General features: G+C 43.2%; 1 protein-coding gene across 9 annotated transcripts in view; it reads right to left on the bottom strand.

Moving 5' to 3' along the window:
* The window catches only part of METTL24 (methyltransferase like 24), a 194,147-nt gene that overhangs the window by 41,331 nt on the left and 133,771 nt on the right, over positions 1-19,045 (bottom strand). For 7 of the 9 annotated variants that reach the window (XM_060190640.1, XM_060190646.1, XM_060190644.1 and 4 more), the window contains one exon: positions 3,165-3,825. In XM_060190640.1, coding sequence (XP_060046623.1) covers positions 3,511-3,825 — 315 coding nt within the window. In that variant the 3' untranslated portion in view covers positions 3,165-3,510. Of the gene's footprint in view, positions 1-3,164; positions 3,826-19,045 lie in introns of those variants that run through there. The other 2 variants (XM_060190639.1, XM_060190638.1) reach the window with 1 other exon arrangement.

Genomic DNA, 19,045 nt, shown 5'->3' with positions numbered 1-19,045 from the left:
CCCGTCTGTCTTCCCCATTTCTTTTGATTTCTCTGTCCTATCCAGCAACACTGGCAAAAATAAATAATAACAACAATAAGCAACTAGGGCAACAAAAGGGAAAAAATAGCCTCCAGAAGCAGATAACCCTAGAGGCAAAAAAAAAAAAAAAAGCAGAAGAAGAAGGAGGAGGAGGAGGAGGAGAAGGAGAAGAAGAAGAAGAAGAAGAGGAGGAGGAAAGAGAAAAATAGCCAACTTGTCTTGAAGATCTTGGGGAAAATGTGGTTATTGTAGGAAGTGGGGTGGAGGTGGCACCACAGAATTTTCGTGGTGGTGGGTGGGGAACTATACTCTTATCTATGATCTTGTAAATCACCAATTAAAAAAAAAAAACAGAAACCTTAAGTAAAAACAGAAAAATGGTCATATGGATCAGTGGAGTGAGTCCCATTTATAATCCTGATGGCAGGAAAAAATAAATAAAAGGCAGCAGTTAACCTTGTTAGAGGTTACTGAGGAAATATCATGGAGAATTGCATAGGTTTCGGGATCTGACAGACTGAGCTACGAAGCCCTGCTAGACACTATCTAAATGACTTTTTATTATTAATTATCATTATTATTGGATAGAGACAGAAACTGAGAAGGGAGGGGAAGTCACAGAGGGAGAGAGACACCTGTAGTATTGTGGGCCACCTGTGAAGTATCCCCTGAAGGTGAGAAGTGAGAGGCTCGAACCCAGATCATTGCACATGGTAACGTGTGTGTTCAACCAGTGCCCCACCCTCACTGGTTGGATGACTCAGAACTTCCTCACCTGTGCAACTGAGAAAAGCACACTGCCTTGTGTGGTTAGCAGGAGAGTTGGTGATGATCTATCTATACACAGCACCTGACACACACATGAACCCTTCAGAAACTGGAGCTCTAGGGCCCAGCAGATAGTATAATGCTATGCAAAAGACTGAGAGGCCTGAGGCTCCAAGGTCCCAGGTTCAATTCCCAGCACCACCATACCACCATAAACCAGAGTTGAGCAATGTTCTGGTATTTCTTTCAGTGCCTGTCTCTGCATCTCTCTCTCTCTCTCTCTCTCTCTCTCTCTCACACACACACACACACACACACATAAAAACAAAGCAAAAATATGAAAAAGTGGTGCTCTTAATTTTGTCTTTGCTTTTTGCATTTTTGTCTGCTGTGTGTGATGTTTGCAGCTGCCCTGACCGCCGTCTTGCCTGTGCTTCTCCCCAGCATCATGTGACTTTCCCTTTAGGAGCTACCTGGCACTGTTGGGGGCCATATGTGGCTGTCATCACTGAGGGGAGCGGGGGCAGTGTTCCTGGCACTTACACAAGGGAGCCAGGGGGAATGCTAAGCCACTGACCATGCACAGACCAACCCTCTCTCTCCCAGCAAAACATCATCCAGCCTGAAATGACAAGCGCGCTGAGTTGAAGAAGCCCTGGCCTACACAATAAGCATAATAAATTCTAGAGGCAGGGAAACCATAGCAACAGTCAGCATATTCATCAAAAATTTCAAACTATCCCTGAAGGGAGTGAAGGACAGTCTTAGAAATAAGAACAAAATAAGCACAAGCAACTCTGGAACAGGCTGCAGAGTAGGTGGATGTGGTGGGTGCATTTGTGATTTATTTAGAATTTGTCTCAAAAAACAAAAAACAAAAAAAAATAACCAGGGGGCCGGGAGGTAGTGCAGCAGGTTAAGCGCACTTGGTGCAAAGCACAAGGACTGTTAAGCAGCCACCTTCTGCATCCCATGATGACCCTGGGTCCATACTGGCAGAGGGTTAAAGAACAGGAAAGCTATCAGGGGAAGGGATGGGATACGCAGTTCTGGTGGTGGGAACTGTGTGGAGTTGTACCCTCTTATCCTATGGGTCTTGTCAGTGTTTCCTTTTTATAAATAAAAATGTATAAAAATAAAAACAAATAAATAAAAGCAAAAAAACAATACTGTGAATTTAAAAATCTTTTTAAAAATTTATTTAATTTAATATGACAGAGAAATTTAGAGGGAAGGGGGTAGAGAGGGAGGGAGAGAGAGACACCTACAGTACTGCTCCATCATTTGTGAAGTTTCCCCCTGCAGGTGGGGACCAGGGGCTTGAACCTGGGTCCTTGCGTATGGTTAACATGCACTTAACCAGGTGTGCGGAGTCGGGCGGTGGTGCAGCGGGTTAGGAGCACGTGGTGCAAAGCGCAGGGACCTGCAGAACTGCTTCACCGCTTGTGAGGCGACCCCCCCTTCAGGTTTGCCAGGGGCTCAAACCGGGATCCTTGCGCCAGTCCTTGCATTTCGCACTATGTGGGCTTAATCCAGTGCGCTACTGCCCGACCTCTGCACAATAAACTTTTAAATTAAAGCCTTGTTAACGTTTTGAAAAAACCTGCATAGCTAATTCAGAAAGTCTTGTTACCTCTTAAGCCTGCATGAATATGACCATATCTTGTAAAGACGCCGTAAGACCTCAGCAAAAGCTGCGGGTGGGAACTGGAATCTGCAAGGCTGCAGAGAATGTTCCTAACAAGGTGAGCAAAGGGAACCGTGAAGAGGTGACTTGCTGTTTGCTCTTCTCTTTCTTTTTAAAAAATTATATTTATTTATTGGATAAAAATGGAAATCAGGAGGAAAAGGGGAGACAGAGAGGAAGAGAGACACAGGGCTGGGTGGTGGCACACCTGGTTAAGCACACATACTACTAAGTGCAAGGACCTGCACAAGGATCCGGGTTCGAGCCCCTGGCTCCCCACCTGCAGGGGGGGAGTTTCACGAGTGGTAAAGCAGATCTGCAGGTCTGTCTGTCTATGTATCTGTCATCTATCTTTACCTCTCCTCTCAATTTCTTTCTGTTCTGATAAAATGGGAGTGGGCGAAACGGCTACCAGGAGTGGATTTGCAGTGTCAGTACCAAGCCCCATCAATAACCCTGGAGGAAAAAAGAGAGAAAGAGAGAGAGGAAGAGAGACAGAGAGTCACCTGCAGCTTCACCACTCATAAAGCTTCCCCCCTGCAGGTGGAAACTGGGGGCTTGAACTCAGATCCTTGCACACTGTAGCATGTGCACACAACCAGATGTGCCACCACCCGGCCCCGTGACTTGCTATTTTCAGCAGCAGATTACAAACCTAAGACTCTCATTAAGGCAGTAACAACAGAAATGTATGCAATTTCTTTTTATGTTAATGAACTCCCGGATAGTGGAAACATAAAACATTTATAAGCACTGGGGTACATGGAGGATTATCTTTCAAGGTGAAGTAAAGGAGGATGCAGCATCTCCGACACTGTCAAAGACAAGCGGCCAGGGCCGGGCTGATGGAGGTTGACAATGCGGCACTCGATTCTTCAACAGCAATTGGCAGGCTGTACGTGTGTTTGTTCAACAAAGGCCGTTGCACAGTCCCTGCCTCGAATGGGCCACAGGGGAGGTGGACAGGCGGACATAAGCAGAATCATGTTCCATTCTGCAAACACATCACTGAGTCCTCGATAAGGTCCGGAGTTCTATTTCCATCTGGTATTCACCCAACTTAGAGTATAACTGCTACTTGCATTGAAAAGGTCTTTCTTCAGAAAGAGCTGAGGTTTAGATAAATCTTTGTAGCTGTAAAAAAGTCTGAAATCCTTTCGTTCTAACTCTTTGAGGAGGCTGTACCAGAAGCGCACCACACTGCTATCCCTGCCACTGACCTCAAAGCCAGGCCAGTGCAGATGGACCTCAAAGACGAGCTGTCCGATCTGTCCAAGCACGTCCTCCAGAATGAGATTTTCCAGAACTTTCCATTCCGCACTTTCCAGATCAGCTTTGAGGACATCAATCTATTGGGGGGGGGGGAGATAAAATGAGGTTAGCAGATTCAGTAAGTTTAAAGTCCCCTCTGGGATCAGGTGGTAGAGCAATGAGTGAAGTGTACACATCACAATGTCCAAAGGCCTGGGTTCAACTCCCCGGTCCCCACCTGCAGTGGGGGAGCCTCATGAGAGGTGGAGCCGTACTGCAGATGTTCTCTCGTCCTATTTCTGTCTGTCTCTATCCAAAATGAAAGGGAAAAAAATGGCCACCAGAAGCAGTGGAGTCAATGTGCAAGCCCCAGCAAAATCCCTGGTGGCCAGCAATGACAACAACAACAATAACACATTTCATTCTGATGTCAGGAGCATCGCTGCAGAACTGCCTCCCAGAATTTTTCAGACTTTAGAATGATTGGTCTTTTTCAAATGGTCAGTATGACACAAATATCCAACCACACTGCACACCAGATGTTAACTTACAAATAACAAAATTTCAAATGGAAATCGCAACAGACTTTCCTGCTTCCTGCCCAGATGCTTGGGAAGGACACAGATGCTGGAGCAAATGCATCCCAGAACTCCATGTCCATAGCATGTGCCCAGCAACATACTGACTGGTCCAAGGAATTCAGTCAAGTTCTGACAGAATGATGGATAGAGGGCATTGCCCACTGGATCACCTCACTTACACGCCTGCGCCCCCCCCCCCAGCTTCATCAGAACTGGAAGCCAGGGAAGAGTCCACAGGTATTTGAACATGGGATAATAATAGAATTATTAGTTCGTTATTTTTTTTAAAGTATATATACCATGGCCTGGGTGGTGGCACACCTGGTTGAGCTCACATGTTACAAAGCACAAGGACCCAGGTTTGAGCCCCCGGTCCCCATGTGCAGAGGGAAAGCTTTGTGAGTGGCGAAGCAGGTCTGCAAGGATCTCTGTATCTCTTCCTCTCTATCTCCCCCCACCCTCTTGATTTCTGACTATTTCTAACCAATAAATAAAGATAATGAAAAGAAAATGTAAGCATATACTAGTACTGCATATCAAGAATAAACAAAACCACCAGTCTCTGCTGACTGAATGAATACAAGTTCAAATTTAGGTGAGGTGGGAGAAGAAACTGGAAAAAGAGTAGGGTGGGAGAGGTTCTGTAATTAGGAGAATTCTCTGGATTTTGCTGGCTTTGCATGATGTCCATTAGGATATCAGAACTCCAAGTACCTTCAGCAAGCAATGCAAGCTAATCACTTACAGGGGCCTGACATTATGCTAAGTGCCTCATCTTGTGATAGTCATTTAGCCCTCTGAATAATTCTGAAAACATGATTGTGTTATATCGCTACAGTTTGGGAAACCAATTCATAGGGTGACCCAGCCCCAGCCACACTGCTATAGTGGGTTTTTTTTTTTTGGGGGGGATGCGGAGGTGAATTTGAACTGAGGCAGCCTTCAAAGTATATGGTCTTATTATATGTTCTTGACCTCTCCTAAATGATAAGTGACTCAGACTCCTCTCTAAAAGGCTTTGTCATAGGGGACAGGTGGTGGCGCACCTGGTTAAGCGCACACATTACAGTGAACAAGGACCCGGGTTCAAGCCCCTGTTTCCCACCTGCAGGGGGAAAGCTTCCTGAGAGTTGAAGCAGGGCTGCAGGTGTCTCTCTGTCTCTCTCTTTATCTCTCTCTCTCCATGTCTCCCCTTCCCCTCTCAATTTCTTTCTGTTCTAATATTAAATAGATAGAAGTATTTTGAAAATATTTTTAAAAGGGCTTTGTTATTTGAAGAGTAAGGACAAGGAGATAGAATTAATGTTATCAGCCTCACCACAACACATTTGCCGAGTAGGTTTCAATGCCAAGAATTGCTTCCTCCATACTTGCATAAAATGACCATAGATAGTCATGAATTTGGTTTAAAAAATTCTATTGCCAAGAAATAAGAGGAGCTGAGCAACAAGAGGAAGGATGACAGGTGCAAACTAGAGTCACTGGACAGAAAGATTCACCACAACAGGCCGTAGTCTCATGAAACCACAGTGTAACCCTTGACAGCGATACAGAAACCAGATTATATTCCTCCATGAGGATAATTTCTGGAACCATCCGTTCCACCCCGGTTCCATGGCTGCCAGTTCTTAGCAACATCGCCCCACCAGATATTCGTCGGGATGCGGCATCATCTAAGTTCATTTCCCACATCTACGCTCAACCGGACCTGCCAATATACGCGGAGATCTTCGCCCACCCTGTCCAACGCTTGACGTCTCGTCACCCAATCTGGTCCCTACGCCTACACTGAACTTCTCTGTTCCAGTCTCTTGGAAACAGAGTTGGCAGTCAGCCGAGGTAAAGAACAAACACCTCATCACAGACCCCTGCAAGCGTCAACCCGGCTTTGACCTAGCACGTTATGATCGGGCCCTCCTCAATCGCTATCGAACAGGCCATGGCCGGTGCGCCGCTATGTTCCATCGCTGGGGAGCCAGAGATGACCCGAACTGCCCCTGCGGCTCCAGACAGACTATGACCCACATAGTCAACGACTGCCACCTCTCCAGATTCAAAGGAGGTCTCGAAACTTTACATCAGGCTCAACCTGATGCTGTTGACTGGCTACGGAAGAAGGGCAAACGCTAGAAGAAGAAGAAACCAGATGCCATTGAAGTGATTCAATGGGATGCCTGCCCATTGAAGTGATATATCAGGGGTTGGACAGTGGTGCATGGGGTTAAACAAACCCTTTTACCATGTGCAAGGAACAGAATTCAAGCCTCCAGTCCCCACCTGAGGGGGGGGGAGGGAGGAGCTTCAGAAGTGGTGAAATAATGTTGCAGGTATCTCTCTGTCTCCCCATTCCCTCTCATTGTCTGTCTCTTTCAAAATGGAAACAACAACAGCAAAAATGGCGTGAGTGGTGGTATATCCGTTATGCACAAGCTCCAGGGGTAATCCTGGTGACAAAAGAAAGTAAGAAGGAAAGGGGAGGAAAGGGAAGGGGAGGGGAGGGGAGGGGAGGGGAGGGAAGGGAAAAGAAAAGGGAGAAAGTGAGAAAGAAAGAAGTAAGAAGAGAATGGATGGAAGAGAGCTATCTTTGTCTGCTATGAGGAGGCAAGCGCCAAGAGTCTCATTGAGTTTCCTGCCCCAGTGTCCCCTGTCCCTTTGCTCCTATCTGATATGTGTCTCATATACACTTGAGACACGAGGCTCTCAGTGCGATGAAACCATGGCTTGTGTTGTTTTCAGAGTTGGCTGGAGGAGAAGTCACACATGATTTAGATAGAGCTGCTCTGAGATGCTTTCATTTTCTTGTCTTGGGTCCCCAAGAGAAAGAGTGACAGGAACAACCCCAATAATAAATACAGCAAGGCTGCAGAAAAAGTACAGATACCTACCAGTCTAGCTCCTCGAGTCAACAGTTCCAAATCAAAGGGGAACATTTCAGAAAGCAATTTTGTCTTCTGAAAGGAACAGAACAAAGGTGGCTCCTTGTGTGAACACACACATAACTAAAATCATTCTTGTGAGCTAGACACAAGAGAGCTAATTCATTATTTTTTCTTCCCTGCTGTCCTGGCACTTTCACAGCTTTGTTTAATCTTTGAAGGTTTTTGTCTGTTTGTTTTGTTTTTTAATTTATTGTCACCAGGGTTATCACTGGGGCCTGGAGCCGACTCTATGTTATCGAGGTCATTTTTCCCTTTTTTTTATTTATTTTTTCCTGTTTTATTTGACAGAACAGAGAGAAACTGAGAAGGATGGGGAGATAGATAGATAGAGAGAGAGAGAGAGAGAGAAATCTGCAGACCTGCTTCACCACTTGCAAGTATCCCCTCCCTGTAGGTGGGGAGTGGGGGCTTGAACCCAGGTCCTGTGCATGGTGATATGTGCACATAACTGGTTTCACTACAGCCCAGCCTACAGATCTTTAAAGTTTTAAGCAGAATGCTCTTAAATTATGTGAATTAAGCTGACAAAAGAAATACTTAATTGAAGCCTTACCAAAAAATTTGAATTAACACAGGAAATATCCCCAACTCAAAGCAACATTTGTTGGGTCAATTCACACAGTTGAGAAAGTCCCAGAATCCTTACACTCTATTTGATCATAGTTATCTGTAAGTCTGTATATGCTGGATGTGAACAATAAATAAAATTATGAAAGGGGAAGGGGGAGTTAAATCAGCCTACAGTTGAACTAAAACCTATATTGGTGAACTACAGCGGAATCGACTTTAATAGATTTTTTTTCTGAACATGCTTTTAAAATCAGCTATCAATCAGATGTCACACACAACGGGAAAGGAGCCAAATCATTAGGCTGAATTATAAAGATATACGCATTTGTTGGAACACCGGTTTTCATTAACAAAATGCTAACTCATTCTAAAGAGCAAAAGGAACTTTCCAATGCGACAACTCTGGCTGATGCCCACCCGCCTCCCACACTCTCTTCTGATGCCAGTGACTGATGACTCCCCACTTCAATGCTTGCAACCCTGGGCTGGCGCAGCACTCAACTTTCCCCTGCCTTCCCAAAAGCACAGACAGCCCCAAATTCTGTGAATAAAACATGACTTTCTCTCCCAGTGTGCTTTTCTCCATTTCTCGCATTTTAGAATGTTCTATTACTGCAAGTCTTTTGCAAATGTAGTTTCCATTATTGCTGCACAATGAGCCCAGTATTCTTGCTATTATAAGGCACTAACCGTTTCAAAATGAGCTGTGCCACTTTTAAGATCCTGATATCAGCTTTCCACAATTATAGCACTAAAAAACCATGCAGATGATTATACTGGAATAATCGAGTACCATCCTGAGACAGGTTAAATCAGGGCTCCTGAGGAAAACAACTCAATATTGGCTCTATGAGCTCTGGTGTAACTGAAGACATGTCCTTGGGTAGAAGACTTTCAAGGCATTAGTTTCAGTGGGGAGGTGGGGGTGGTGGCGGAGGCGGATGGTGGTACATATATCACCATGTACAAGGACCTGGGTTCGAGCCTCACACTCCCTTCACCTGCTGGGGGGGACACTTCACGAGTGGTGAGGCAGGTTAGCGGGTGTCTGTTTTTCTTTCTCTCTCCTTCACTGTCTCCCCTCCCCTCTCACTTTCTCTCTGTCCTGGAAAATAAATTAGAATAATAATTAAAAAATAAAATAAAAGGCTGCCTGGATTGATGGATTCATAGTGCTGGCACCAAAGCAAAACAAACAAACAAAAAAAGGCATTCCGGTCCACAAGGACCCAACCCAAATTCAGGTTCCCAGTCTCCACCCGGAGGGAGGAAGCTTCATGAACAGTCAAACAGTGCTATAGATGTCTCTCCCTCTCTCTCCCCATTCCCTCTCAACTTTTCTCTGTCTGTATCTAAAATATTTTTCCTTTTTCTTAAATTTTATTAGTGACTTAATATTGATTTACAAAATTACATGTCAGCAGGGGTATAAATCCACTCCATTCCCACCACCAGGGTTCTGAATCTTCACTCTCCCCGCTGCAAGCCACTGCAGTTCCCAAAGGTTGTAGACATGGGCCAGCCATCGTTGCTACAACTATCTGTCCACATTTATAGCCCCCTTTTTATTCCTGATCCAATCCTCTCTTCCCCTCCAAGCCACTCATGACAACATTACTACCTCCATATGTCCCTCTCCTTTTCCTCCTCCCTCTCTGGATGCTGATGGTAAAATAAATATTATTATTTAGAAAGAGCCTCAAAAAAAAAAAACTAGATGAAATAGTCAATATGGTATGCTTTTCAGAGACTTTCAAACATTTTTTGTTTTAAAAGAAATATTTATTTATTTATTCCCTGTTGTTGCCCTTGCTGCTTTATTGTTGTCGTTGTTGTTGGATAGGACAGAGAAATCGAGAGAGGAGGGGAAGAAAGAGAGGGGGAGAGAAAGATAGATATACCTGAAGACCTGCTTCACTGCCTGCAGGTGGGAAGCTGGGGGCTCTAACCAGGATCCTTATTGGGTCCGTGTGCTTTGTGCTTTGTGCCACCTGCGCTTAACCCACTGTGCTACCACCCAACTCCCATCAAACATTTTTCTTAGGTATAAGATCTTTACTATTTATTTCCTTTTTTTTTTGCTTGCAAAATACAGTGTGATTCTAATTTTATAAGTGGCATATGTGCTTGAACTATGCATGTGCATGCTGTGTATGCATTTATAGCAAAGAAAAATGTTTAGAGAGAAATGTCCCAGGCATTCAGAAATTAATTTTTCTTTCTAGACTTGTAATCCCTTAATTGAATATAGGGCTACTGCAGATACAATCAGTTTTAATGAAGTCTCATGAAAGTTGGGTGGGTCCTAACCCAATATGTCTAGTGTGTTTATGAAGAAGGGAAATCCAAATGTGGCCTAGTGAGGAGAACATCAGAGGAAGATGAAAGAAAGACACTGGAGATACTACAAGTTTCTTAAATATTCCTATGTCTTTAGGTCTGCACAATTCACTAGATTAATCAACATCCTGCCTACCATTTAAGGAAGAAGAAGTAAAACAAGTCAATTTTAACTAGCTACATGTTAAATTATTGTCACATAACTTTTTTTGCTTTAAATATTTTAATAAAAGCACTTTATCTATTGTTTCTATATTAAACCTTTAAAAGGACACAGATTCTTTTTCTACCTATAATAGAAAATGTATATTAAAGTTTAAAACTGGATATTCCCGTCAGCTATAAAGTTAATCATTATATTAATCACAATCCCTGGCTAAGAACCAAAGCTACATCAGTTACACCAAAAAAGCACCAATATTAACCACATAGCTTATCAGCCAACCATTACAGAACAGAGGACTCTCTATCTAGCCTATAATTGACCTGTAAACAAAGCTGTTGGTCGAAATGTCAACAGTCTGGCTTGGGGGCCAAAAATATATGACATTTACACCTCATATTTTGTATAAAATGGATTCAAGAAGAGAAAGTTAAAAACTGAGTTTTATTTGTTACAGAGAAGGGGCTATAGTGAAGCAGCAACTGTGTTCCTCCTCTCTTCTCCTCTCCTCTCCCAGGTCAACTAGGAATAAATACCAAAGGAGACCACCTGGGACCACAAGGCAGGACTAGAACTTCAGGAAACCACCAAAACACCAGTAAGTGCAAACATGTGTGGTTTGTGGACAGGGAGGAGCCTAAAGAGAGACTGAGCAGCTGGTAACACTCTGGCAGTTTACCAGTTGAGGCACCACCAACAGTCTGTTTTACCAGCAAAAAGACTGCTAAAGGGAGGAGAGGGCTCCCCTAAGACTCACCAAACGCAACTGTGAGTCACCATTGCTACTGCCCTCAGAGGCTGGAACAGCAGGGGGAGGCCCTGTGCTGATGTCTGGGAACAGAGAACTGACCAGGAAATTCAGGAGAAGATCTACACCTCAGTGGCCTAGCAGTGGGGCTGTGTGGTGGGAGCCTTTCTACATTGTTCTCCTGATGAGAGATGTGATGAAGGGTTGAAGTGATGAAGCAGGTCTTCGGGTGTCTTTCTTTCTCTCTCCCTTTCTCATGCTTGAGAGTCCTTGTGCCACCTCCTGAATCACTCTCTCTCTCCCTTTCTATCTCCCCTCCTCTTTCAATTTCTCTGTGTCCTATTGAACAATATAGAAAAAAAATGGGGGAGGCGAATGCTGGGTGGATTCATAGTGCTGGTACTGAGTTCCAGTAATAATGCTGGAGGAAAAAAAATAATAGTAAGAGATCTATCTGACCAAGAAAAGCTAAAGTATCATAACAGTGGCAGGACCAAGGACAGCACCAAACAGCTGTTTTTATGAATATATTGCCACTTTATTTCCCTGGACAGAAGAAGAAGAAGGAGAAGAAGAAGAAGGAGAAGGTGAATGAGAACAAGAAGGAGGAGAAGAAGGAGAAGAAAAGGAAGAAGGAGAAGAAGGAAAAGAAGAAGGAGAAGGAGGGGAAGAAGGAGAAGAAGAAGAAGAAGAAGAAGAAGAAGAAGAAGAAGAAGAAGAAGAAGAAGAAGAAGAAGATGGAGAAGAAGATGGAGAAGGAGAAGGAGAAGGAGAAGGAGAAGGAGAAGGAGAAGGAGAAGGAGAAGGAGAAGGAGAAGGAGAAGGAGAAGGAGAAGGAGACTGTCTCCGATCTTAAGATCAGAGCCCTGTAATCCCAGCACCAAAGTAGTATTACCCAATTATAAAACCCTTCTTGTCTTTTTTCTTTCCCCTACTTTTCCTTTTCTTTATTACCCAAAGTACTGCTCAGCTCTGGCATACGGTAACACAGGGGACTGATCAGTACTGAGTAAAATCTAGTGCTAGAAGCTACAAAGACAAGAGGATTTTGTCTGAGGACTTGTGAGTCTGTGTGAGAGTGACCTTGGCATCCTCTATCTGTGGATGCTAGCGGTGGGTATAGCATGGCTTGCACTTATATGTTGATATATGTGATTCCCTTTCCTTGCCTGGGCTGCAAGTTCCTTGAGGTAAGGAAAGAGAATCACATACATAAACAAATCCTTTTTGGGTGTCAAGTTTCTGTGAGATATTTGGATTCACTGTGGGTGTGACAGCCCATAAGATAACAAGTCCTGCTTGTGCTTCCTCTGTAACAACTTACACCTGTCTTATTCCCTCTCCCCTCCCCCCTCTCTCTTTCTGCCTTCAGGGTTATCTCTGGGACTCAGTGCTGGCACTACGAATCCACTGCTCCCGGTGGCCATTTTTCCCCATCCCTCCCATTTTATTGGATAGGACAGAGAGAGAGAGAGAGACCAACCTACTTGTGAAGGTCTCTACCCCCCTACAGATGGGGGTTTTGGGGGCTCAAACCCAGATCCTTGCACAGGCCCTTGCACTTAGTACTACCTGTGCTTAACTGGGTGCGCCTGGCCCCCTGGCCTCTCCTTTCTATCCCTCTACTTCCACCACTGTGATTATGCTGCTTATTATCCCAGTGACTACACAAGAGGAGAGCGGAGCCCTAGACTGGAAGTCAGGAATGGGAGCAACTAGGATCCCTTCAGATCACTGCACAGAGTCTGAATCTTGAACACACTTTACGAGCTCTACACTTTAGCAGAAAGTTATTCTTCACTAATCCTGAAAATGCCAAGAACTATCTTGCATTGTCCCTTATTCATACCACTTTTCTCTATATGGGCACCAAAAACACCTGCAAGTCACAGCTCGGCACAAGGATACAGAGCTCCAAGCTAGTCTTTCAGGTATGGGCTGAGCTTCTGTTTCTTTAGGAAACCTGACTTTGGAGTTGTTCTGAAGTTGTTGGGCTCAGGAAATGGTTCAACAGATGAAACCATGCAGTGTTACTATGCATGAGGGCCTGGGTTCAACCCCCAGCACTATGTGGCAGCATCATGGACAATGCCAAGTGAGGGGAGAGGGAGGAGAGAGAGAAAGAGGAGAGGGAGGGGAGGAGGAGGGGGAGGGGGAGAGAGAGAGAGAGAGAGAAAGAGAGAGACACCTGCAGACCTGCTTCACCACTTGTGAAACTTCCTCTCATGCAGGTGTGGAGTGGGTGCTCGAATCCAGGTCCTTGAGTATGGTAATGTCAGTGTTTGACTGGGTATGCCACCACCCAGCCCTATGGTCAATTTAAAAAAAAGACTATTTTTACCATTTTATTGGAGGATTAATAGTTTGTAGTACAGTTATTGACACATGGGTACAGTTTTTCATCTCCCCATGGTGCGTGTCTTCAAAACATTTACCCCTCCAACTTCTGTACATTCCCATCACCATACAAGACCCCATTCACCCCCTCCCAGCATTAATCTGGTGGCAATAAATCAGTGAATAGCTGCTCCTTCCATGGTAGCTTTTAGTCTTGGACTTAACTTTAGAAAATGTCCTGGAAACACTACTTTATAGTCTCTCCTATGGCTTTATGGCCACGTGACTTAAATCAAACCAAAAACATATCCATAAAAAGTGTTATTTGGGATTTCAAAAAAAATTCCATTTTTCTACTGTGATTTTTCACCTATTATCAAGGTCCACAACTTTTTGCCCACATATTAAGATTTTCTTATTTCAAGGTAATATCAAAATGTGCTTTCTCTATGCCATAGTGGTTGTTTTGGGAGACTGCCAGGCTAGCGTGGGGGTGCCTCTTCTCAGGCGCGTACCCTCTGGGTTGGAGAGAACATGACCGGAGCCAGCCTGGGCTGCTGCTCACTCAGCGACACGAGAGAGATGACCCAGGAACAGAGCTGGTGGTGGTGAGGCAGTTCAATTCTTTATTGATCAGAGAGCCAAAGCTTTTAAAAGTTGGACCCGGAAGTGGTAAGTCGGAAACCCATGTGGTTAGGAAAGGGGCGGAGAAAGGCAAAAGGGCCGGGAAAAGTAGGAACTTCCTTAACAACTGTTGTAAGGGTTTTAACTGGTAGGATTAATAATACCCTGCAGGCAGGGAGGAGACCTTTCAGGCAAAATAATGATTATGTAGATAATAAGGGAGCAGGCCATAGTATCAGGAATGCAGGGTGCTTTGTGAGGCAGGGAGTCTGATAAGACAAGGCAAACCTTGGGGGGGGTCTTGTGTCCCTCCTCATTTGACCTCTCAGTGGAGAGAGAGAGAGAGAGACTGACAGGATGGACTTGCCCCTCAGGTCAGGCCCTGCCAACCTCAACCACATCCTCACAATTTCCCTACAGGAGACGATTCGGCCAAAGCTAAAGATACAGGAAACACACAGAGGTGTTTCAAACACAAAAGCCAAGTACCATCCATGCACAGCACCTAGGCAGGTGAAAACAAAATGTCACTTTGACTTCACTTCATGTCAGAGGAAAAGGAAGTATATCTTTTGTATTCTAGTCTGAACTCTAGCCCTCACAATTTTCGTTAAATCTTTATTCTCTAGCACACTGCTAGACATTAACAAAAACAGTCCATGGGTGAGTGGGAAGATGATCAAAGAGATCATCCTAGTTTCCAGCTGATAGAAAGTTAGGAGTTTTGTAAATATCTGGTTCAACTTCAAGTTATAGAAAAGAAAGACCCAGCCAAAAGAGGCTAAATTGCTTCCCAGATTAATTAATCACTGACAGATGTTCTATATCTCAGATAGCACTGATGTGCTTTGAGTCTTAGATGCAAACACACACACACACACACACACACACACACACACACACATTCATCCATAACACACTAACACAGCTTTGATGTAAATCTACAACACTAAGCTTGATTCTGAAGATGTAAGGTCTAAGAAGATATTCAGCTTAAGGACTGCTACAAAATTTGAAGGGAGGGGGAATGTAATCCTACCTTCTTACTATATTCCTCTCTGCCAAGAATCTCTTGGTACCAGAAGTGTTCAGAAAAGCACAGCCCTTGTGCTTTCTAAATTTACCTCTGATCAATACCTGTTTACCACTAAGTACATCAATACAAATCCAGACCCTATTAAGCACACACTTCTTAGGCAGGGGAAACATAGGAATACACTATTACTTAGTTTAAAGGCAACTATAGCATGGTAGAGCTGTCCATTATTATTATTTTCTTTCTCAATAGCAAAGCCTTATTTTTAGCTTATATTGGTGCCTAAATAGAACATTACATTTCTAGTTTCTCTGATGGCTACTTGCCACATAACTAAAATACAACAAATACGGCATAAGTAGAAGTGTCATGTGGAATTTCAAGAAAGTTACCTAAAAGAAAGAAGAAGTTGTACTTACTGCTTCCTCCATCTCAATGTACAGAGTGAGGATTTGATAGCTGGAGCTCCAGCAACAATATTGGAGCATGAGGAAAAGGATCTCCCTAAGGATGGGAGAGAGGTAAGTTGAATGAAGCTTCAGTAGCTAATGACTTGGGAGTCTCTATACGAGATTTGTATTATCAGAGCAATTTTATTTTATTAAAATTATTAATCAGTGATTATTTAATTATTAAAGATAATGCAAGCCTCTAAACAAAACTTCTCTTTATAAGATGAAGAATACTCTATTTTAAAAAAATTTATTTATTTATTCTCTTTTGTTGCCCTTGTTTTATTGTTGTAGTTATTATTGTTGTTGTTGATGTCATTGTTGTTGGATAGGACAGAGAGGAATGGAGAGAGGAGGGGAAGACACAGGGGGAGAGAAAGATAGACACCTGCAGACCTGCTTCACTGCCTGTGAAACGACTCCCCTGCAGGTGGGGAACTGGAGCTCAAACCAGGATCCTTCTGCCAGTACTTGTGCCTCGTGCCACGTGCGCTTAACCTGCGGCACTACTGCTCGACTCCTTCATTTTTTAAAAGACTGTCATTTTCCACAAGTAATCTTAAATGCATTCAAGATATTCTGGTTATTTTAGCTACTGTTAAAGAGTGGCGTTCCTACCGAAAATCCTATTCAGAGAGTGTTGGGTGGTGCATTTGGTAGAGCACACACGTTTCCAGGAGCAACCACCCTGGTTCAAGCCCCCAGTCCCCACCTGCAGGGGGAAGCTTCATGAGTGGTGAAGCAGTGCTGCAAGCATCTTCCCCTCTTCCTCTCCATCTCCCTCTCTCTCCCCCTTTCCTATAGATTGCTCTCTATAAGTCTCTATTCAAAAAATAAAATATTATTTTTAAAAAAGGTTATTCAGAATTGAAGCCTTCTTAGACAGTCACATGTCACTTAACAATGAGGATGTGCTCTGGAAAAAATGCATCCCTGGGTGATTTCATCTGTGCAAATGTCACAGGGTGTACTTACATAAACCCACATGTCTTCACCTACAACATACCTAGGGCAATAGCCGAGGGCCACCGCTGTGAGGGAAATGTCACCAGCTGGTGATGTATAAGTGCAGTTAGTGTAGTTCAGTGAAACAGCAGTCCAGGCCTTTCAGAATTCTAAGTCTCCACTTAGAAGTTCACTTTTCAATTCAGCACTTTCTGAACTGGCGAATGACTTTCTAATTCTGAAACTGCTACCCTTTCTCCAGACACCCTTCCTTTTTCCTCTCCTTCTTCTTTTTTGATCCAGCATCACTGCAATTCTTCTCCTGCCGGAATTCTTATTATCATGAGACTACATTCTCTCCTAGTTTAGAAATTTAAAATATATTAACAAAATAGGGCCATAAAAAAAATCTCACTTGATCAATTCCTATAGCCTGAAAAAAAAAAAGAAAAGAAAAATCCATGTTTGAAGCATCATGTTAGTAAAGTTAGTTTTTCTAAACATTTGAAATTCTAGTGTGTATACTTAAGACAGCATAATAATAATAACAATTATTATGACCACCCAATGAATTCTACATGCCTATATATTTTTATTGATATAATGATTCATTTTAAGGAAGAAAAGCAAAATTTAGTCAGGCCCTCAAGTAGAACCAGAAAAGGAAATTTTCAGCATTATAATTCTCTAGTAATAACATTTTCTTTAGGACAATTTAAGTTGAATGTGCCAAGTCTTTTACCTATGAAACAAATGTAACTTAAAATTGGAGTGGATCCAGATTTTGTGATAGCTCAGAGCTTATGGGATTTGAGAACTCTCCTTACAGAATTAGAGAAAAATCACTTCTGCTCTTAATTAAGACATATGCACAAGTCCCAACTCACGAGAAAGCAAAAGATTACATGAAAGCAAGCTATAAACAGATGTAAGCCTAAATTCCACGAAAAATAAAAGAAGCTGAAAGGTAAACAAAGCAAACAAACAAACAAACAAACACCCTGAACTCCCCAAAGAACTAGATTTGAGCCTCTTGTTAAATGTATGTTGTCAACAGGGGCAACAAAAAAGGAAAATAAATAAATAAATATAAAATTTTAAAAATGTATGTTGCAACACAATGATGGGAAGAAAAAATAGAAAATCTACAAAAAGATCAGTGCCTGACTACAAAAGGCAGAAATCACCCATAAAATTCTCCAAAAAAAATGTGCTAAGTAGGGCAGGAGAGACAGCATAATGGTTATGCAAAAGATTGTCATGCCTGAGGCTCTGAGGTCTCAGATTCAGTCCCCAGCACCACCACAGGTCAGAGCTGAGCAGTGCTCCAGTCTTTCTGTGTCTTTCTCTCTGTAGCACTCCCTCATCAAAATAAAAAACTTAATATTTAAAAAAAGAGATGCGCTTAGTATGTCTAGAAATGTTAAGGCAATGATTTGTAGAAGAAACCGTGCACTGGATTTTATTAGGTTTTGTCTAAAAGTCTTCTAGCATTTATTTTATTTTATTTTTTAAATACTTTATTTATTTATTAATGAAAGGGATAGGAGAGAGAGAAAGAACCAGACATCACGCCAGTACATGTACTGCCGGGGATTGAACTCAGGACCTCATGCACGCGAATCTAACACTTTATCCACTGCGCCACCTCCCGGACCATATAGCATTTATTTATGTGTCTGTTTTCCATTTAGATTTCTTTCTTGCACTTGTATAATCCCAGAAGAATTTTTTTTTTCCTTTTAATTTCAGATAAAGGCAGGAGGGAGACAGAGGAAGAGGAGAAACCTAATAGCCCTTCTCTACCACTCACAGAGTCTCTTCTGACCCAAGTGCTGCTTTGGTGTTCGGACCTGAGTCCTTGTGGATGCAAATGTGTGCGCTCAACCAGGTTAGCTACCTTCTCACAGTATTTGCTTGAGATGCGTCATCCTGCAGAACGTAAAATGCTTACCCTTTTGGTTAAGTCTAAGCTTGTCAGATAAAGAAAGGACTATGAAAGCCGGATAAGGGCATGAGACTGGCACACTTAATGATGGCCTTCTTGATCACTACCAGGCCACCCCATCATCTGGGACTCGGGTCAGGGAATCCTGGGATTCCTACATAGACATCAGAGGCTTAGGCCTCTAATAGATACTCTCTTCACCATCAATGGTCACTTCCATCAGGAACATCATCATAAGCCCTCCTGTGGCCTCTCCAGGACCTGGCCCTCACTGTAGAGCAGCAGTGGTAGGGACGGCCCTACTCTCTGAAGGGAGGCTGGGTCAGCCTACTCTGCCACTCAAGGAAGACGGGTCCGGAAATGAGTGCAGCCTAGAATGTTCCCAGCTGTGACCATGGACTGTGAGCTCAGAATGACTGAGATTCAGAGGTTACACAGGCTCCTGTGCTAAATATGAATAGATATGGTCCCTAGGTCAGATTGATGGGGCTTACAGTTATAGTATTTATATACTCTCTCTCTCCCATCTATTTATCTCTCTTTATTTAATTAATTAATTTATTTATTTACTTATTTTGCCTCCATGGTTATTGCTGGGGCTCAGTGCCTGCACTATGAATCCAATGCACCTGGAG

The sequence above is a fragment of the Erinaceus europaeus genome, chromosome 4 (genome assembly GCF_950295315.1).
Source record: "Erinaceus europaeus chromosome 4, mEriEur2.1, whole genome shotgun sequence".
NCBI classification, from domain to species: domain Eukaryota; kingdom Metazoa; phylum Chordata; class Mammalia; order Eulipotyphla; family Erinaceidae; genus Erinaceus; species Erinaceus europaeus.
The sequence above is the reverse complement of the archived record's forward strand: the minus strand, read 5'-3'. Positions and strand labels throughout refer to the sequence as shown.